Source organism: Muntiacus reevesi, chromosome 1, assembly GCF_963930625.1.
Source record: "Muntiacus reevesi chromosome 1, mMunRee1.1, whole genome shotgun sequence".
NCBI classification, from domain to species: Eukaryota; Metazoa; Chordata; class Mammalia; order Artiodactyla; family Cervidae; genus Muntiacus; species Muntiacus reevesi.
Genome location: NC_089249.1, coordinates 91,605,956 through 91,627,913, shown reverse-complemented (window position 1 = coordinate 91,627,913; position 21,958 = coordinate 91,605,956). Strand labels below are relative to the sequence as shown.

Genomic DNA, 21,958 nt, shown 5'->3' with positions numbered 1-21,958 from the left:
CTGCTTGTTCAAGAAAAGGGATTTAGATCTGGGTTCTCTATCTCAAGTCCACTCCTAAGGAGACAGTTCCCTCTGCATTCTTGGAGAGGTTCATAAATAGGAGAAATTCCATCTGGAGATTCATGTACACATTAAAAAAAATTGTTTTATTGAAGTATAGTTTATTTATAATGTATTAATTTTTACTGTACAGCAAAGTGATTCAGTTATACATACATACATTCTTTTTCATATTTTCCATTGTGGTTTATCAAAGGATATTGAATATAGTTCCCTGTATGTGCATGAATTTTCAATGCAATCACTGGTGAGTAGCCCTTGGTCTGTTACCTGCTTCCCACCTCCCACCCTCCCTAAGCACCACCACCACAAGCTGTTTTGTCTTGAGTTCTTGGCACTTCCCCCTTTTTCTTCTGTAGGATATCCCATCTACATCACTAGAAAATGATTCTGCTTGCCTTTATGTAATATTTGTGTCTACAACTGCCCATGGGGGATTCTCATCCTCAGAATGTTGTCTTTTTTTTTATTCCAGATGATTTATTTATTTTTGGCTGTGCTAGGTCTTCGTTGCTGGACTTTCTCAGAGTGGGCTTTCTCTGGTTGTAGCAAATCTTTGCTGTGGTGCCTGGGCTTCTTGTTGCAGTGGCTTCTGTTGGGGCCGAGTACAGGCTCTGGGGCATGTGGGCTTCCGTAGTTGTGGTGCATAGGCTCAGTTGCCCAGAGACACGTGGTATCTTCCCAGACCAGGGATCGAATCCGTGTTCCCTGCATTGGCAGGCAGATTCTCAACCACTAGGCCACCAAGGAAGCCCCAAGCTTGTCTTTATTTTGGTCACAGTGCTTTTATTTAGATACCCTTCCACCTTGACTGTCTCATTCCTAGGTAACTTTCTCTTTGAACACCTCCTCGACCCACCAGATCACAGAAAGCTCCCAGAATCTTGGACTTGGTTCTTTTCCTAAACAGAAAGCTTACTGAATCATCTTTCAATCACACAAAACTTCTGGCGCACCTTGGGTTAGTTTTTCCCTTGCAATATTTACATAATCAGAACACTCTTGGGACTTCCCTGGTGGTCCAATGATTAGGAATCCACCTGCCAATGCCAGGGACACAGGTTCAATTCCTGGTCTGGGAAGATTCCACACGACGTGGGGGGAACTAAGCCCCTACACAACTACTGAGACCTCATGCTGCAACTACCAAAGCCCCCGCGCCTCGAGCCTGCGCTCCGCAGCGAGAAGCCACCACGATGAGGAGCCCAAGCACCGCAACTGAAGGGTAGCCCTCGCACAGCAGAGAAGACCCAGCACTGTGAAAAATTTTAAAAAACAAGCAAGCTACTGCATTCGAGCTATCTAACCAGTCCTGACTCCTCTCATCAATTTTTAGTAACTTTGGGGAGTGGAGGATGAAGTTCAGCCCTAGTGCTACAGTCCCATCCTTAATGTGCTCTCTGAAAGGTGTGCTTTTGAGAAGCGAAGAAGATTGGGTCAAGCCCACTCCCCCTACTAACCAGACTCTAGAAACAAAGCATGAGGGTGAAACCAGACTCCTGCTGCTAAAAGGTCTGCGCATCCAGTTCCTAAACTGGAACCAGGGGTTTCCCTGCCAACCAGCAATGCTAACACCAGCTGGGTGTCCTACAATTCAACTCAGGTCTGAGACTGTCTACTTGGAGATAGCATCAGATCTAACAGATTAAGGCTTCAGTCTCACAAGACTGTCCCCTCACCACCTGAGATGCCCGTTGCAAGTCCAGGTCATCATCTGTGCTTCTGAGTGACCACAATAGATTGGAAGTTTCAATGATCCCCTCTTTGGATTTGACTGGTTTGCTAGAGCAATGCACAGAACTCAGAGAAATACTTTACTCACTAGATCATCAGTTTATTATAAGAGGATATAACTCAGGAACAGCCAGGTGGAAGCAATGCACAGGGCAAGGTATGTGGGAAGGGCTGGGAGCTTCCATGCTTTCTGAGTGCTGCTTCCCCAACACCTCCACCTGTTCTGTTCCTCCAGAACGCTATCTCCACCCTGGATGGTATCAACATTCTGGTGTCTCAGTCTCTGACCTCATCATCTCCAAAGACCTCATTTCCCTCTACCTTACCACCCTGTCATTACCAGAAGTTATACTACATTTGAAATCTCAAATTTAAACCCTCTTTTCTCCAGCTGACTTGCTCATGTCTTCATTGCCAATGTTTCACTGTTCATGAGCCCTCTCATCTTCACTTCCTTCCTTGACTGAACTGTATCCTACAGTCCATCTTTATAATATCACTCCCTTTCTCTCTCTCACTCAACCTTACCTTGGAAAACTCCAGTTCTGGATAAACCATAGTATCCATTTACTCTTTGCCTGTATCGGAGCAGCTAGATGTTCCTGGAGAAATCATTCAATCAGACTGTCTGGTTTCATCTTAAAATTGTGATTTCAAACATCAGAGTGGACTTCCATACTGCTAAGCAATCCTATTACATGTCCCTAGTAAGCTTGGTTTCATATTCTCCCTTTCTCATTGCTTTCCCCTCCCACCTGCATCTCAGTAAATCCTGTTGACTCTACCTGTATCCTGAATCTTCCTTTCACCATCTTAACCTCTACTACCGTTGTCCAAGCAAACTTTGTCTCTTGTGCAAGTTCTTCAATAGCCTCCTAAATGTTCTCTCTGCTTCCAATACTGTCCCCCTTCTCTCCAAATACAGAGTCCCCATGATAGCCATGATATAAGTCATAGCATGTTATTTCTCTGCTCAAATCCTCCAATGGATTTCCAGCTCACTCAGAATAAAAACCAAAGTTCTCCTGGTGGTCTGCATGGCCCCTATGATTTCCAGATTGCCTCATATACTCCTCCTCTGCCACCTTCACTTACTCTGCTCCAGGCATGCTGACCTCCTTGCAGCTACTCCAATCTACCCTGTAGACAATTACTTCTTCTCTCTCCCCACCATCTTTTCCACCCACATGGCTCCCTTACCTACTTCAAGGTTTTGCTTAATGAGGCTATTCTTGACCATCTTATTTAAAATTGCAACCACCTTGCCCACCATTTCCTCTTTCCTTGCCTTGCATTTTCTCTACAGAGCACTTTCCATATGATATCATTCATCTATTGAGGTTAGTGTTTGCCTCATGGACTAGAATGTAAACTCTAGGATTCCTTTTTTCTTTTTGATTGCTTTGTTCACTGTTTTATTCCTGCTGTCTAGAACACATACCAGGTTCTTAATGATAAACATTGGGTGAATGAATAAATGAATTAATCTGGAGGAATGGATGCATCGCACATCCTTTAGGCAATCCTCCTTCAATAAACACTATTTCTCTCCAAGAGGGAATAAAGCAGAGTTCAAAGCCCTCCAGGAGCTGACCACTATTGAATGCTTAAGTTTTGGCAGATACAGTATAAATATTATCTCTATATTAACTTGCAACTATCCCAGTGAGAAAACTAGTGCCCATAAATCTCTTCATTCATTTGTTCATTAAACAAATATTTAATGAATGCCTATGTGCCAGGCAAGTTTTCTAGACACTGGGGATATGAAATAGGGACCAAGATAGAAAAAGTCCTACCCACATGGAACTTCAACATTCTAAAGTAGAGAGGCAGTATGCATAAATAATTATCGAATGGTAATACGTGTTAAGAAGAAAATAAGACTGGAACTTCCCTGGTGGTCCAGTGGCTAAGATTCCATGCTCCCAATGCAGGGGGCCCGGATTTGATCCCTGGTCAGGGAACTAGATCTCATGTGTCGCCAACTATAAGTTTGCATGCTACAACTAAAGATCCCACATGCCACAACTAAGACTGGCACAGCCAAATTGATAAATAAATAATAAGAAGAAAAATAAATTTAAAAGTTTTTAAAAGAAGAGGAAGAAGAAAATATTAATACTGATTTAATGGATGTGAGGAGCAGTTCAGATAAAGGTCAAGGAAGCATCCCAGTGGGAATGACACTTCAAGACTTGAGAGATGAAAAGGAGCTGGCCAGGTGAAGATCTGGGGGCAGCATCAGCACCAAAACCACGTGATGGCCATGAGCTCTATGCCCAAGGAACATCAGCAAGAGCTGTGCAAGTGGAAGAGAAGAGGAGATGGGATCAGAGGCAGAGGTAGGAGTCAGATCAGATGTGACCTACAGAGCAAGAAGTTTGGGTTTTAGTCTAAGTGTTGTGGAAAGTGCTTTAGTGTACTGGGGTGGTATGATCTGATACATATTTTTGAAAGCAACAGATGGAGAATGGAGCAAGAATGAAGCAAGAATGACAGTCAGGAGCTTTTGCAGCTGTGAGAGATACTGGTGTTTTTGCATTGTGTTTGGATAAAAATCAGAGTTACCTCTTTAGTACAAGCAACTGAAGGGAGAGAGACGTCCCTTTTCTTCTACCAGAGCTTTCACAAGGGAAAAGTATATCTATACCCAAAGATATTATATAGATAAACATATTTGAAGGAAATGAAGAAAGGAAGAAGAAAAAAAAAGATTTATCTACAAGTAAATAATTGAAATATTTTATGAATCAACATTATTTCCTATAATAGACATGTTTTAGAACTATGTACTTAAGAGGAAAAAACATGTTTTACTTGCTTTGGAGTCAACACAAGCCTTGGGGTTAGAGGTTACACTTCCTGAGAGACTAGAACTTTTCAGTAAACAAAAATGAATTTATCAGAGAGTACTTATTTTTTTAATTATTTAAATTATTATGAAATTTTATAGCAAATAACATTAGTCCTGACCTTTGAATAGCTGCATCTTCTAGGAGAGATCTATAAGATACAGTAGAAGACACAGCATTATCATATTTAGTCTGATTTAATCTTTTCTGTTTAATTCACCAAGTAGTGATATTTTATCTCCTTACAGAAATGCACCTGAATGAGCAAGGCAATTTTGGTTCATGAAAGAGCAGTCTCTTTCTGCAAGGCTCTTAGTCAGTACATACATAATTAAAACCTGCATTTTTAAATCAAGATAGGACTGACAAATCCATATTTGTTATTATTCTATATTCTACTTCTCAGAGACTTTCTGATTTTGTAGACAGTTATCAGTAGAGATGAATGGTAGTGGATTTCAGGATATTTTTTTAAAGTAACATTGAAGAAATTTTCCAATGTACAGAATGAGGGAGGTACAGAAAAGGTATTATTACCATCTCCATTTTAAGGATGAGATAAGTGAGGCTCATGAGCAGACCCACTATCATCCCCTCGTAACTAGAAGAGTTTGGACTCCTAGTGACATTAAGCTCCAAAGTCCATGCTTTTTGTTTATACTGGACATTCTGGGGAGCACTGAGGTTGGTCAGGCAGAAGTCCTATTTCACATCAGAAAATTTACCCTCTATGTTTGTTTTGATAGGGCAGCTCCCCCGCCCCAACCAGAGAGAACCACTTGCTAATCACTTGATGACAACTTACGGATTTTATACAAATGAGTTTCTAAAAGCAATAATAGAAAATAAATCAGTTAAATGCATGGTCAAAGGTGAAGACTGCTATTTTGAAGTTTCTTAAACTCTATAGTTTACTGAATTCTGATGCTTTGAGTACCATGAATAAACACTCAGTAATTTACTCAGCAAAATAGCTATTATTACTAACCACATATCAGGAATTTTGTTAGGCAAGGGATACTTCATTAAGGTCTTTTTGATTTCAGAGTTTGTAGGAATTGCAAAATGATATAGCATAGACAATAATCAGTTCTTAAATTTTGAGGTCCTGTCCTGATTTATTGCCCTCTCCTTGTGGGTCTCTGTGTGCATTCTTAAAGCATGTTTTGGCTTTTGCTTAGAACTGATGATAGGGAATGACGTATGGAATGAAGGTGAGAAAAGCTCATGCATGTAACAGTTGGTCAAAGAAAAGGTGAGAAGCTAGGAAATGATGGAGGCATGATAATGAGAAATGATGCTGATCCAGGTAAAGGGAGAGAAAAGCACTATCCCTTGGTTTTGCTGAATAAAGATCTAGTATTTGAAGAAAGTGAGAGACAGGACGATGGTTACCCCACACGATGGTGTGGGTAAGGGAGGAAACAGAAATGAAACCTCAAACCCTCCTTCCCTCATAATTGTTGTATAAGTGGTTAAGGCATTTGCTCTTCTCCCAGAAGAGTCTCTGGGTTGACCCTTGAAAATCAGAAAAATTAGGGGTGAAGTCTTTTACCCATTATTTCTAAATCCTGCAAACTTCCATCCTCCTTTTTTTAAAAAATTGAGGTGAAATTCACATAACAAACAGCCATTTTTAAGTGTACAATTCAGTGGCATTTCATGCATTCACAATATTGTGCACCACCACCTCTCTCTCGAGTCACTTTCCCGTTCTTGGCTGCAGTACACAGGCTTCTCATTGTGGCGGCTTCTCCTGTTGGGGAGAACAGGCTCTAGGCAAACGGGCTTCAGTAGTTGCGGTGCACAGGCTTCAGTTGCCTGCAGGATCTTTCCGGACCAGGGATCGAACCAGTTTCCCCTGCATCGGCAGGTGAATTCCTATCTGCTGCGCCACGAGGGAAGTCCTTGACTCTTTCTCTTTAATCCCACAAACATAGTCTTCACTCAAGATCATGTTTGGCCAAAGTCATCACTTCTGCTGGAACCCAATCCTCAAAATGTCCTATTGTGATCCAAAAAGAAAACAAGATGTAGACTTGAGAGCAAGCAAGTCAGATTCCTGCCTGCAATCACATTATTCAGCCCAGTAACCAACCTAGCTTTAATGGGGAGATGCTGGGGAAGGAGAGTAATGTGGATGCAGTGAGGTGACATAGCCTTCTCACAATATATAGAAGGGACCTTCATGATGATATGGAGAGTTCTTGCTTACCTGATTATCCTGGGCAGCTTCCAAATGTGCATGGGTGATTCAGTTTTCAATTTTGTATATCATGCTCTTCTCTGCCCTGGTTTTAGCTTCTAATCCCAGGGCTGTCTGGCAGCCTAGTGCAGATGATAACCACTTCTTCCCAAGAGTGTACCTGTCATACTTGAGCTAATATCCCTTATATATGATAACATAATGGCATATTTATTCCTCTGTTCACATTTTACATGAAAAATGTACTTAAGATAGTTACTAAAAACAAAGACTGATGCCCCATTGGAGCATCAGTAGCTCCAGCCATGGTAGCTAGCCATGGTAGCTCCAGATCTTGGGTATTCATCCTTTTGTCTTAGCCAAAAGACAAGAGACAGGAGCAAAAGAAATTTTTCTCTTTATGCAAAAAATAAAAAATTCCCTAGGAGCCTCCCAGAAGACTTCCTTTCATATTTCATTAACCAGAACTGTGTCCTGTACCCACTCCTAGATCAATCATTGGCAAGGAGAAATGGTATCACCATTAATTTAGATGAACTGTGATTTATCCCCTGATTTGGGGGGTGGGAGAGGGCTTCTTGGTGGCTCAGATGATAAAGAATCTGCCTGCAATGCAGGAGACCCGAGTTCAATCCCTCAGTCAGGAAGATCCCCTGGGGAAAGGAATGGCTGCCTACTCCAGTATTCTTGCCTGGAGAATTTCAAGAACAGAGGAGCCTGGCAGGCTACAATCTATGGGGTCACAAAAAGTCGGACATGACTGAGTGGCTAATACTTTCATTTTTTCACTTAACGGAGAGGAACTTAGCTTCCTTGAAATCAAAGGATCTTCCTTCTATCTGAATGAAACTGGGATTCTATTAATAGGGAAGAATGAATCTAGGGAATGGCATTTGGGTAAGTGTGACAGTGTTAGTCTCTTAGTTGTGTCCGACTCTGTGTGACCCCATGGACTGTAGCCTGCCAGTCTCCTCTGTCCATGGAATTCTCCAGGCAAGAATACTAGAGTCGATAACTATTCCCTTAATTCTTACTAAATCATATCTATTTTCCTCTTGGGCACACAGCTAGATTGCATCATCTCCTAATCTCTCGGCAGTTAGCAGCATCCATGTTCCTGAGTTCCCAACAATGTAAAGTGTACAGAGTAGATGAATGTATTTGCTACCTCCAGTTCTGGCGTATAAATAAAAACTTCCCACACAAATCACCCTTATTTTCTCTTCCCTTTTTTTTCCTGGCCAGATGCAAAATACTCAGTGGAGCAATTCAAGGCTCCAAAGAATGGTGAAGCTGCAAGAATTTAGATGGGAGGCACCTGAATCCTTGAATGATTCCACAGAGCAGAGCAACTCTCTCATCCCTGGTACTTTGCTCTGGCCACCAACAACAGACTAGTGACATGAGCAAGCAATGCAACTTAATTGTGTTAAGCCACAGAATTATGGATTTTATTTGCTATAGCAGTTGTGAACCTGAACTCTTCACGGAATAGGCAATAAACAATGTCTGCCATATTCTTCTACCAAAGCTTTCTTTGCTAAAGACAACCCAAAGGAGCCTTGGAAAGAAAAATCTTGGGGATACCAGAGTCTTGCAACCCTGGGGGAAAGGATGAGTAAGCAAACTGTCCATTCAGGGTTAGCAGTCATACCCAAGGCCACAAGTATCCTTTAAGAAATCATTACGTACCTAGTGCCCAGACTTTGTTTTCTAATATAATTCCCCACAAAAAGAACCAGGACTCCTCAGAGAAATGGCTGATTTTAGGGTTAAGAAAGAGAAAGTACAAGAGGAATCTAGAATATCTTGTTATAGAGTATGCTGGAAATTTTTGGCATTCAAATAATTAAGAACAGCAAGGTCATTGAAAAACATAGTAATCCCCAAGTCTATATCATTAATAAATAGATAACTAAATTAATTGAGAGAAGGGAGGATTGGTACAGGTAGGAATCACCAATTGATTATAAATCTAAAGGAACATGTTTAACGAGGAGTAGGATATTCCAGTGGTCTAAGCTGTCGCCCCACAGATTACTTATAACAAGAAAAACTAGTAAATGTGCTGTGGAGAAATCAGATAGCTCAACAAGGTGATCAAAATTATTATCACTCTATCATTATATGTAGAATCAATAAATCTATATACAGAACAGAAACAGATTCACAGGTGTAGAAAATACATTTATGTTTACCAAAGTGGGGAGAAGGGGGAGGGATAAATTAGGAGTATGGGATTAACAGATATAAACTTCATGCATTGTGCTCAGTTGTGTCTGACTCTTTGTGAGCCCATGGACTACAGCCTGCCAGGTTCCCCTGTCCATGGAATTTTCCAGGCAAGAATAGTGGAGTGGGCTGCCATTTCCTCCTCCAGGGGATCTTCCTGACCCAGGGATTGAACCCCAGTCTCCTGCATCTCCTGCATTGGCAGATGGTTTCTTTACCACTGTGCAACCTGGGAACTCACAACAGATATAAACTACTATACATAAAATAGATAAGCATCAAGGATTTACTGTGTATCACAGGGTGCTATGTTCAGTATCTTATAATAACCTACAATGGAAAATAATCTGAAAAATATGTGTATGTAATTGAATCACTTCACTGTACACCTGAAACTCCCAGTATTGTAAATCAAGCACACTTCAATCAAAAAAAATTATTACCCAGTGAGGGACAGGGACATCATCTGACTTTGGGTGTGATATTCTGAGAAGGACACAATATCATTATTCTGCAAGAGATGCGGGTTTGATCCCTGGGTTAGGAAGATCCCCTGGTGGAGGAAATGGCAACCCACTCCAGTATTATTGCCTGAAAAATCCTATGGACAGAGGAGCCTGGAAGGTTACAGGCCAAAGAGCCAGACACAACTGAGCAAACAAGCACATAAATGTTAAAGCAAGAGGGTCAAAGGTTAATTAGTAAATCTGAATAAAGGGTTATATGGGTTATATTATTATTATCATTCTTGCAACTTTTCTATGAGTTTGAAATTATTTGCAAATAAAAAGTTTCCTGGAGTCTAGATTTAAAGATATCAGTGAGGGGGACATCCCTGGTGTTCCAGTAGTTAGGAATACACCTGTCAATGCAGGAGACATGGTTTTGATCCCTGGTCTGGAAAGTTTCCACATGCTGCAGAGCAACTAAGCCCATGTACCAGAACAAATGAGCCCACACTCTAGAGCCCATGCTACACAACAAGAGAAGCCATGGAAAGGAGAAGCCTGTGCACCGCAACTAGAGAGCAGCCTTCTTTCACTGCTACTAGAGATAGCCAATGTGCAGCTATGGAGACCCAGCACAGACAAAAATAAATAAATAAACATGAAAAATCTTGAAAGAAATAAAAAGTGACACAAATAAATGGAGATATACCATGTTCTAGGATTGGAAGAATCAATATTGTGAAAATGACTATACTACCCAAAATAACCTACAGATTCAATTCAATCCAAATGAAACTACCTATGGTATTTTTCACAGAACTAGAACAAAAATTTTCACAATTTGTATTGAAACACGAAAGACCCCAAACAGCCAAAGCAATCTTGAGAAAGAAACACAGAACTAGAGAAATCAATCTTCCTGACTTCAGACTATACTACAAAGCTACAGTCACCAGGAGAGTATGGTACCAGCACAGAAACAGAAATATAGACCAATGGAACAAGATATAAAGCCCAGAGATAAATCCATACACTTCTGAGCACCTTATCTTTGACAAAGGAGGCAAGATTATACAACGGAGAAAAGAGCCATACAATAAGTGGTGCTGGGAAAACTGGAGAGCTACATGTAAAAGAATGAAACCAGAACACTTCCTAACACTATACACAAAAATAAACTCAAAATGGATTAAAGTCTTAAATCCATTCAAAAACTATAAAGCTCTTAGAGGAAAATATAGGCAGTACACCTTTGATATACATCCTAGCAAGATCTTCTTTGACTCACCTCCTAAGATAACGGATTAAAAACAAAAATAAACAAATGAGACTTAATTAAATTTAAAAGCTTCGGCACTGCAAAGAAAACAATAAACAAGATTAAAAATCAACCTTAAGAATGGGAAAAAACAATTGCAAACTAAAACAACTGACAAAGTATTAATCTCCAGAAAATATAAACAGCTCATACAGCTTATATAGTGAACTAAAATGGACCAGAATAGGCGAATTTAATTCAGATGACCATTATATCTACTACTGTGGGCAAGAATCCCTTAGGAGAAATGAAGTAGTCATCATAGTCAACAAGAGTCCCAAATGCAGTACTTGGGTTCAGTCTCAAAAACGACAGAATGATCTCTGTTTCCAAGGTAAACCATTCAAGATCACAGTAATCCAAGCCTATGCCCCGACCAGAAATGCTGAAGAAGCTGAAGTTGAATGGTTCTATGAAGATCTACAAGCCCTTCTAGAACTAACACCAAAAAAAGATATCCTTTTCATTATAGGGGACTGGAATGCAAAAGTAGGAAGTTAAGAGATACCTGGAGTAACAGGAAAATTTGGCCTTGGAGTACAAGATGAAACAGGGCAAAGGCTAACAGAATTTTGCCAAGAGAATGAACTGATCATAGCAAACACCCTTTTCCAACAACACAATAGATGATTCTACACATGGATATCACCAGATGGTCAATACCAAAATCAGACTGATTATATTCTTTGCAGCTGAAGACGGAGAAGTTGTATAGAGTCAGCAGAAACAAAACCGGGAGCTGACTGTGGCTCAGATCATGAACTCCTTCTTGCCAAATTCAGACTTAAATTGAAGAAAGTAGGGGAAACCACTAGGCCATTCAGGTTATGACCTAAATCAAATCCCTTATGATTATACAGTGGAAGTGACAAACAGATTCAAGGGATTAGATCTGATAGAATGCCTGAAGAACTATGGATGGAGGATTGTAACACTGTACAGGAGACAGGGATCTAGACCATCCCCAAGAAAAAGAAATGCAAAAAGGCAAAATGGTTGTTTGAGGAGGCTTTACAAATAGCTGAGAAAAGAAGAGAAGTGAAAGGCAAAGGAGAAAATGAAAGATATACCATCTGAATGCAGAGTTTCAAAGACAGATAAGAAAGTCTTCCAAAGTGATCAATGCAAATAAAGAGTAAAACAATAGAATGGGAAAGACTAGAGATCTCTTCAAGAAAATTAGAGATACCAAGGAACATTTGATGCAAAGAAGGGCACAATAAAGGACAGAAATGGTATGGACCTAACAGAATCAGAAGATATTAAGAAGAGGTAGCAAGAATACACAGAAGAACTATACCAAAAAGATTTTAATGACCCAGATAACCACGATGGTGTGATCATTCACCTAGAGCCAGACATCCTGGAATGTGAAGTCAAATGTGCCTTAGAAAGCATCACTACGAACAAAGCTAGTGGAGGTGAAGGAATTCCAGCTGAGCTACTTCAAATCCTAAAAGATGATGCTGTGAATGTGCTGCACTCAATATGAGAGCAAATTTGGAAAACTCAGTAGTGGCCACAGGACTGGAAATGGTCAGTTTTCATTCCAATCCCAAAGAAAGGTAATGCCAAAAGAATGTTCAAACTACCACACAATTGCACTCATTTCACAAGCTAGCAAAGTAATGCTCAAAATTCTCTAAGCTAGGCTTCAACAATATGTGAACTGAAAACTTCCAGATGTTCAAGCTGAATTTAGAAAAGGCAGAGGAACCAGAGATCAAATTGCCAACATCCGTTGGATCATAGAAAAAGCAAGAGAATTCCTGTAAAACATCTACTTCTGCTCCATTGACTATGCTAAAGCCTTTGACTGTGTTGATCACAACAAACTGGGAAATTCTTAAAGAGATGGGAATACCAGACCACTTTACCTGCCTCTTGAGAAATCTGTATGCAGGTCAAGAAGCAACAGTTAGAACCAGACATGGAACAAAGGACTGGTTCAAAATTAGGAAAGGAATACATCAAGGCTGTATATAGTCAGCTTGCTTATTTAACTTATATGCAGAGTGCATCTTGCAAAATTCCGGGCTGGATGAAACACAAGCTGGAATCAAGATTACCAGGAGAAATACCAATAACTTCAGATATGCAGACGACACTACCCTTATGGAAAAAAGCAAAGAGGAACTAAAGAGCCTCTTGATGAAGGTGAAGGAGAAAAGTGAAAAAGCTTAAATGCTATCTTAAAACTCAACATTCAAAAACCAAAGACCATGGCATCCAGTCCCATCACTTCATGGCAAATAGATGGGGAAATAATGGAAACTGAGACAGACTTTATTTTCTTGGGTTCCAAAGTCACTGCAGATGGTGACTGCAGCCATGAAGACGCTTGCTCCTTGGAAGAAAAACTATGACAAACCTAGACAGGTTTGGAGAAAAGGGACCCTGCAGCACTCCTGATGGGAATGCAAATTGATATAGCCAGTATGGAGAACAGTATGGAGATTCATTTAAAAACGAGGAATAACAGTACCATGTGACCCAGCAATCCTACTACTGAGCATATACCCTGATGAAATCATAACTGAAAAAGACACATGTACCCCAAAGTTCACTGCAGCGCTATTTACAATTGCTAGGGCATGGAAGCTGCTGAGACATCCACTGACATATGAATGGATAAAGAAGCTGTGGTACATATATACACTGGACTATTACTCAGCCATAAAAAAGAATTTGAGTCAGTTCTAGTGAGGTGGATGAACCAAGAGCCCATTATACAGAGTGAAGTAAGTCAGAAAGAGAAAAACAAGTTATCATGTGTTAACACATACATATGAGATCTAGAAAGATGGTACTGATGAACCTATATGCAGGGCAGTAATGGAGAGGCAAACATAGTGAACAGACTTGTGGACATAGTTGGGGAAGGAGAGGGTGGGACAAATTGTGAGAGTAGCACTGAAACATATACGTTACCATATGTAAAACATTGTAGTAATTTGCTCTATCAAAAGGGAGCTCAGAGGGGTGGGACTGGGTGGGAGATGGGAGGGAGGTTCAACAGGGAGGAGACATATATATACCTATGGCTGACTCATGTTGATATATGGCAGAAACCAACAGAATTGTAAAGCAGTTATTCTCCGATTAAAAATAAATAAATTTTAAAAATCAGTGAGGATTCTCTCTTGTCAGTTCAAAAAATTTCCCACGTTTTGCCCTCTATTCTTCACTTCAGTCTTTCACTCTCATCTGGTTTTCCCAGTTTTGCAACTGTTGGTTTCTACTTGAAATCTTTTTCCTTCTTGGTTCCTCATATTTACTACTTGTGTAGGTAGTTTGTCTTAGTTTCTCTCAAGATGGCCTTTTGGTCAGCGTCTACTTGGCCTTATGCACTGCAGCTCCTGCGGAAGAGACTTCTGGCCGACAATACTGAATCCAGGCTCCAAGCCCTAGAGGGATGTCATACCCTAGATGAGACATCAGTGCTTCCAGCTGGCAACAGCTCCATCTCCGTCTCCAGCTGCCCTGACTTTGGGAGGAAATAGTTCACACGCGTGCCTGCTAAGTCATTTCAGCCATGTCTGACTCTGTGATCCTGTGGACTGCAGCCTGCCAGGCTCCTCTGTCCATGGGAATCTCCAGGCAAGAGTACTGGAGTGGGTTGCTATGTCCTCCTCCAGGGGATCTTCTCGACCCAGGGATCAGATCCACGTCTCTTACTTCTCCTGTATTGGCTGGTAGGTTCTTTACCACTATCACCACCTGGGAAGCCCAATAGTTCACCTATCTGCCCCCTTCTCTCCATGTTTTCTGCTTCATCAAGCCCTCATCATAGTTTGCTAAGTACGTTCGGTTTCTCCAGGCTTTTCCCACTCCAGCCTGCCATCCTCCTCACTGCTACCAGCTCTCTCTTTAAAGCACACATTCCTTCATATTACTTGTCTGATTAAATTCTACTAGCTCTGCGTCGCCTTTCAAAATCTGACTCAGCCATTTTAATTTCCAAATCCTGACATTCCTCTGCTGAACTGTGAGCTCCTTCAGAGCACAGACCACACCTTTTCTTCTTTGCATCTTTAACTCTAACACAGTGCTTGGCACACAGAAGATACTCAGTAGATTTCTGCTGAATGAACAAATGAACTCTAGCTAAACTCTGAAACTTCTTTGAGAAGACCATGTTTAAATATCACCTTCTCTGATGGTGAATGATAGTCTTCCTTGACACTGTCATTCAAATCTTCTTCAGGTAGATGTATTTCTTCACGGAAATACATCTCCCATGCATCCCCCCATCCCCACAACATTGTTAACTATTCTGAGGGAAAGGACCATGTCTTATTCATCTCGCATCTGACTGAGGGTCTAGGAGAGTGCCTGCCATTGAGCAGGCAGAGTTTGTTGGATGGGTATAAATATTAGAGAGGGGGAAAATACCAGATTTTAAAAGGTCTCCATATAGTGAGACTGACTGAGGAAATGACCAAAGAACAATGAAAATGAGATCAAGTATAAATAAATAATGTACAAGAAGTAAGTGAAGTAGTCAAATGATGATGCATGACTGAATAACTAGAATTAAGTAGGAGTTAAACAGAAAAGGCATCCTCAGGGCAAATTTTGAGATGTGTTTGACAAGAAGAAAGGGACATAATGTTCTATTCTCCTAACAGGAGCTTAGAGGCCTGTCATACAGCTGGGTTGAACCAAAGCACAGTAAGCAGTTAGTGTATTGGAAGCCTGCTTTTCAAGCGACATCTGCTCTTCCCTAGAGCTCAAGTTCTGCCTTTCTCCTGGCTCCCCAAGCAACCATGTTTGCCTACTCTCCATGTCTAGATGTTTCCCAGGTCAGCTTCAAGGTAGTACTTTATGTCCTCCAAGTTTCTGTGAAAATATGTAACCAAAACTTCCCTGTGGAATTGAACATTCTTGCTAACCCTGGTTCTCTAGGGAAATAAACTTTCTCCTTCCCAACAGAACTGTTCCTAGTGTTGTTAAGGTCTCCAAAGGCAGCATAACCACTTGAGTACATCTTCACAAAAATGATCTCTTTGATCCAAAGGTTAACGAGGTTAACGAGGGACTTCCCTGTTGGTCCAGTTGCTAACACTCCACACTCCCAATGCATGGGACCTGGGTTTGATCCCTGATCAGGGAACTAGATCCTGCATGTCACAACTAAAATATCCTGCATGCCCCAACTAAGGTCTGGGGCAGTCAAGTAAATAAATAAAATAAACATTAACAACATCCACTTTTTCTTCATTGACTATGCTAAAGCCTTTGTGTGTATCACAATAATCTGTGGAAAATTCTTAAAAGACATGGGATTATCAGACCACCTTACCTGTCTTCTGAGAAACCTGTATGCAAGTCAAGAAGCAACAGTTAGAACCAGATATGGAACTGACTGGTTCAAAATTAGGAAAGGAGTACAACAAGGCTGTATATTGTCACCTTGCTTATTTAACTTATATGTAGAGTACATCATTCGAAATGCTAGGCTAGATGACTCACAGACTGGAATCAAGATTGCTGGGAGAAATATCAACAACCTCAAATAGACAGATGATACAACTCTAATGGCAGAAAGTGAAGAGGAAGTAAAGAGCCTCTTGATGAGGGTGAAAGAGGAGAGTGAAAAAGCTGGCTTGAAACTCAACATTCAAAAAACTAAGATAATGGCAACCAGTACCATCACTTCATGGCAAATAGAAGGGGAAAAAGTGGAAACAGTGACAGATTTTCCTTTCCTGAGCATCAAAATCACTATGGAAGGTGATTGTAGCCATGAGATTAAAAGGCTTGCTCCTTGGAAGGAAAGCTATAACAAACCTAGACTGCATATTAAAAAAGCAGAGACATCACTTTGCTGACCAAGGACTATATAGTCAAAGTTATGGTTTTTCCAGTAGTCACGTAAGGATGTGAGAGTTGGACCATAAAGAAGGCCGAGCATCGAAGAATTGATGCTTTGGAATTGTGGTGTTGGAGAAGACTCTTGAGAGCCCCCTGTACTGCAAGAAGATCAAACCTGTCAATTCTAAAGAAAACAAATCCTGAATATTCATTAGAAGGGCTGACGCTAAAGCTGAAGCTCTAATACTTTGGTCACCTGATGCAAAGAGCCAACTCATCGGAAAACACTCTGATGCTGGGAAAGACAGAAGGCAAAAGGAGAAAGAGGCAGCAGAGGATGAGATGGTTAGATAGCATCACCAACTCAATGAACATGAATTTGAGCAAGCTCTGGGAAATAGTGGAGGACAGAGGAGCCTGGAGTGCTGCAGTCCATGGGGTCACAAAGAGTCAGACATGACTTAAGAGACTGAATAACAACAACAAACAAAACCCAAAGAGGTAAAATGACTAGGACCTGAGAAATGTAACCTGATAATATAATCTTGTTTTAGCTACATCGGCCCTCTCCTTAAAGAGTGCCAGCATTCTAAGTCACTTCAGTTGTGTCCAACTCTTTACCACCCTATGGATGATAGCCCACCAAGCTCCTCTCTCCTCCAGTATTCTCCAGGCAAGTATGGTGGAGTGGGTTGCCATGCCCTCCTCCAGGGGATCTTCCTGACCCAGGGATGGAACCCACATCTCTTAAATCTCCTGCATTAGCAAGTGGATTCTTTACCACTAACGCCATCTGGGAAGCCCCCTTAAAGAGTATATGCAAGTAAATACCACAGTTCTGTACAGTCACTTTCTAGGGCTCAGATCCTTGCCGCCTCCAGAACCTGTGGGAAGGAAAAAAAATAAACTGTCTGCCTAAAAATGTCCCACATTTTAGGAATCAGAGCATTTTACACACCAAGAGGTAGATCTGAAGACTTTCAGAATCTCTTGGCCGAGGGAGATGGCAACTGTCTTTCTTTTAGGATAATCTAGTTTTTGGAAAAAGAAATGGCAACCCACTCCAGTGTTCTTGCCTGGAGAATCCCAGGGACGGGGGAGCCTGGTGGGCTGCAGTCTGTTGGGTCGCACAGAGTCGGACACGACCGAAGCGACTTAGCAGCAGCAGTTTTCAGGCAGTGTTTATTTTTCCAGAACGTTGCATTCCTTTTCCTGAACACCCGGTTTTACTATCTCCTGGTAGAGGAGAGAAAATGATGGTAGTACGAGCTCTCTGAAGCGCTTGGGGGGGGGGGGGGGTAGGGTTCAGAGTACAGCTATTCTTTCTCACCTCCTGTTGCAAACCCAGCTTCCCAAGGACGGAATGGAAGAGCCCCCTCAGGGGGTCCTAATGGGCATGGAGGCTCACAGATCCCATACACCTCTGCCAAGCAGCTAGAACGACTCTAGATAGCAAGGAAACATTAAAGCCTAAACTTGGGTCATGCCTCACCAGCAGGGGGGCTTCCCGGTAGGCACTGCCTCCCCGCGCGCTGCTCAGTCTCTGGAGGTGTCACACTAGGCGGTGGTGATGTCACACTGGCGGGGATGACATTTTAAACCTGGACCTCACGCCGACTCTAGGCACCTTTAAGTCACCTCGGTGTTGGCCGTGAGGAGGGGGCGGGGAGATGACCCCAGCACTCTATCCACGCTGGCTCCCCACGGAGGCCCACCCACTCCCACTTCCACTCCCACCCGTAATATGAGGTCGTCGTAATCCTCCTGCTCTCCCGGACTTCCGCCTCAGTAGGTGTCATGGCGCGGGACCCGGGACTAGTTCCCGTGAGGCGGGGCGGGCCGGATGAGGGCGGACGCTCGGCGCTCAGCTTGTCGGGTCTGGCGACAACCGCGGCTGCGGAGCTAGGGGCCCGGCGGTGGCCCCGGACAGCAGCGGGAGGCCGAGGAGGGAGCGCGCGGGTCAGAGGCGGCGGCGGCGGCGGAGAGGGGCCGGGCGGTGGAGCGGGCGGGAGGCTGAGAGGGCTCCCCCCGCGGGACGGGCGCGGGGACGGCTCCGGGGGGCGGGGGCCGGGGCCCGGGCCGGCTCGCGCAGGGGGTATGATGACCCGGCGGCGGGGCCCCGGATCTCGTCTCCTCCGCCGCCTCCTCACGGCAGCCCCAGCTCGCGGCTGAGAACCAGAAGACACACCGGCGGTGAGTCGAAGCGGGAGAGCGGTCGGGCAGGGGCCTCGGCGGGGAGCGATCTCCTATCGGGTCCCCGAGGCGGGGCCGGGCTGGCCGCGGGCTCTTCGGGGCGCCCGGCCTTGCGGGGGGCGCCTCCCTCGGCTGCCCCCACCCGGGACCCGGCGCCAAGCCCTGTGGCCTGGCCTCTCCCGGCCGCGGAGGGGATGGCATTCCCAAGAAAGTGGGGAGGCTGCGGGCTTGTTTCGGGGCAACTCCTCCTGTGTCCTGCCACTTCTCTCCTGGGCGTGTTGTCCTCAGATGACAGGGGGCCGCCTGGCGTTTCCTCACCCGGCCGGTTTTTCCTCGCGTGTCGTGGCCGGTTCCCAGTGTATGGCTTGCGCTTGTGAATTTCACAGCGCTGCTTAGCGCTTTGGTTTGAGGCTGTCTGTGCTGTTGGGGACAAGGAATAGGTGTCTGGAACGGACGGCGGCGGTGGGGTGGGTGTGGAAGCCCTCCTATCCTCTCCGCTTGTGTTCTTTAATCGTTAGGTTGGTAAATCGTGATGATGGTGGGGACTAAGTGGGACCGGCCAACCTAAATGTATATCTGTGTTAGGTAGATCTAGAAGTCTGGCTCAAAGGGAAACTTTAGCTGTTTGTCGCCACTTTGCCAAACCTTTCGTTTAAAAAAAAAAGCCTGGGGGGGCGGTGGGAGGAAACCACCAAAACTCTTGGGTGAGCCTCCCCGCGCCAGCCCCCCACCCCCGGTGTTCACAGGTCTGTGGGAAAGAGGCCGTTTTTGTGCCTAGCAACCGAGACCTGGGACTCAGTCTCCAAGAGCGCTGGTGTAACCTCCAGTTTGTTGTGGTGACAAACCGTGAGCTTTGGCCTGTGTTTACGCTGGGCGCGCTTTCTTTCCTGTTTAGGTGGGGGAAGGGAGGAGGGGCTGGAGAAGGGGGAAAAAACAGCCCCGAGCTCGAGTGTGTCTTTTCTCCAATTAAACCATTGACTATGTTGCAGATTCTCTTTTTGAGGCAGCTCTAGGTGCTTTTTTTCTTTGGGAATTTTCAGTCATTGTATCAAATTGTTAATTTCAGCTATAGACTCTTCTGCCCAATCCTTCCTTTATCTTATTTGTTTCCTAGTAACTGATGAAAACAGCAGCATGGCTTCCTGCTACTGATGAAATGGGGTTAAATTAAGTGGCTGATGCCCTCAGTAAAACCTACAATTTTGCTCTTGTTTGTGTAAAGCTATTTTTGATTCCTGGTCTGTAGTTTTTTTTTAAGATTATAGAGAATGCAAATCATTACCAGCTCTTTTTCATACATAGGTCTAAAGCTTTCTGTAAAACATCTAAAAAATACACTAATAGGTCATTTTATATAGTTGTTAATGCAGCTGGTGATTTTGGAGATACATGTAATAATCTCTGGGTTCTGTGTTGTAGAACTGGTACTGATGGTGTGAAGCAGGATATCATTGACTTTAAGGCACTGTTCCCTGGCTTGAAGAATATTTTGGTAAGGTACTTGTGGTTGCAACTGGAGGCAGTCAGGCTAGTAAAGCATCTTACCAGTAAAATGGTGAATGAGATCTTGTAAATATACTGACTCTGGTTAGTAATAAGACTTTTGCTGGCGATATCTTTATCCTATCTGGATACTGTAGTTTTATGGATTGCAGAGCAAGTTGATTGGTAATTTGAGATTGAAAACCAAACCAGAACTTTCTACTAACAGGGGGGGGGGAAAGAAAAGATAATCTCAACATCCACAAATCTCTGGAAAATAGAATTCTTTTTTTCTGTGGTTTGGTTTTCATAAGCACAGCTTAGTCATTGGTTCTGTTGGTAGAAATCAGTGAGCCAAACCTGCCTTATGAACTTCTTACACTTGGAACTTGTGCAACTTGTTATATATTGTAACTGGTTCTTTTGTAATTTGAGGTAATTTTGCAAACATGAACTTCCTGATCGGCCCTTTTATTTTCATGACTGTATAAAGCAATCCATAATTTTTAAAGTTACAATTATTAATTCCTCCCCAGTTTCTTCCCTTAAATTTTAATGCCATTCTGAACAGAAGTCATCAAAATAATTTTTCTTTCAAGTACCACTTCAACAGTCATTGATTTGCTTTTCGGTTCCTTTTTTGTTTTTATTTTTTGTTTCCAATCTCCCAGCTCCCTAAATACCTTATGTATTTTTGCAGAGCATAATTTGACACTTAGACAAATTTTACATCCTGTTTTTATATTTTTCTTTTTTATGTGTCACATCAACTAAGCAGCATTTTAAGTTCTTTGAAGATAGGGAAACTTAGGTGCATTTCTTTTGGCTTCTTTAAGGGTGCCTGGTACAATGCTTTCCCACCATGCTTAATGAAAAAGAATCAGAAAACCTGAATTCTTTGACAGCATTACTGCTCATTAGCTCTGGGTAAAACTTGTGTGGCTTTCTTGGGTCTACTTTTTCTCATCTTGGAATTAGGAGGTTTTAGAAAGGGTCTTTTAAGGTCTATTTTAGCTGTAAGAATCACTGTACTTTTTTTTTGCCAGTGTCTTCTTCAGTCAAATACTCTAAACAGTTTCTCATTTTTCCATATCCCCTGGAATACTTGCTCAAGTTAGTTCTTTCATCTGTAAGACCTTCATCTGCCTTTCATCTGTCAGACTGTTGTTACCTTACTTGAGTCCTATTTTCCTTACGCCCTTTCTGGCTAAGGGTCCTCTCTTAGTGTTCGTGTTTCATATTGGTCTATGCTTTGTTAATTTGTCATTTTTCTTATGATAGAAACTGAGGTATAGTTTTCTTTATTGTAAACTTTATAGATCTTATAGACTGTTCTGTGTATATACTAAGATAGTACCATTTTACCAAACACCAGAAAAACCTACTTTTCTTTTGTTCTGTTGCTTTAGGTTCATCATTCCAAGTAAATCTAAGAGAGCTATTGAAATTTAGGAAAAAAATTTCTTCCCTAGAAGGAAAGCACCTCAGCCAGTTTACCAAAACACTCCAGAATTGGTTTAAATGGCTGGAAATTACACAGAATTGTAGAGTTACTACTTTGTCTGCTAACACCACTATTCCACACCCTGTTTTTGCATATTGGTTGGGGAAC

At 42.5% G+C, this 21,958-nt stretch overlaps 2 protein-coding genes across 3 annotated transcripts in view; one reads left to right on the top strand and one right to left on the bottom strand.

Annotated features, from left to right (window-relative positions):
- Positions 1 to 6,141: 6,141 nt before the first annotated feature.
- On the bottom strand, positions 6,142 to 20,164 carry LOC136144827 (uncharacterized). Its single transcript, XM_065902762.1, has 5 exons — positions 20,147 to 20,164; positions 19,007 to 19,369; positions 18,409 to 18,917; positions 17,503 to 17,555; positions 6,142 to 6,654 (listed from the first exon to the last, which is right to left on the bottom strand). The coding sequence occupies exons 1-4, from the start codon at positions 20,162 to 20,164 to the stop codon at positions 17,525 to 17,527; spliced, it is 921 nt and encodes a 306-aa protein (XP_065758834.1). The 3' UTR covers positions 6,142 to 6,654; positions 17,503 to 17,524.
- Positions 18,712 to 21,958, top strand: part of HIPK1 (homeodomain interacting protein kinase 1) — a 52,489-nt gene continuing 49,242 nt past the window's right edge. For both annotated transcript variants that reach the window (XM_065906667.1, XM_065906660.1), the window contains exon 1: positions 18,712 to 18,864. The gene's annotated coding sequence lies outside the window, so the exon portion shown is untranslated. The remainder of the gene's footprint in view (positions 18,865 to 21,958) is intronic.

What these genes read in the sequence shown, in the direction of transcription:
- LOC136144827 (XM_065902762.1), bottom strand. An exon ending in GGCTTGGCGCCGGGTCCCGG is followed by an intron (nt 18,918 to 19,006) that starts GTGGGGGCAGCC and finishes GGGACCCGATAG; the next exon opens with GAGATCGCTCCCCGCCGAGG. An exon ending in ACGACGACCTCATATTACGG is followed by an intron (nt 17,556 to 18,408) that starts GTGGGAGTGGAA and finishes TCCTTCCCACAG; the next exon opens with GTTCTGGAGGCGGCAAGGAT.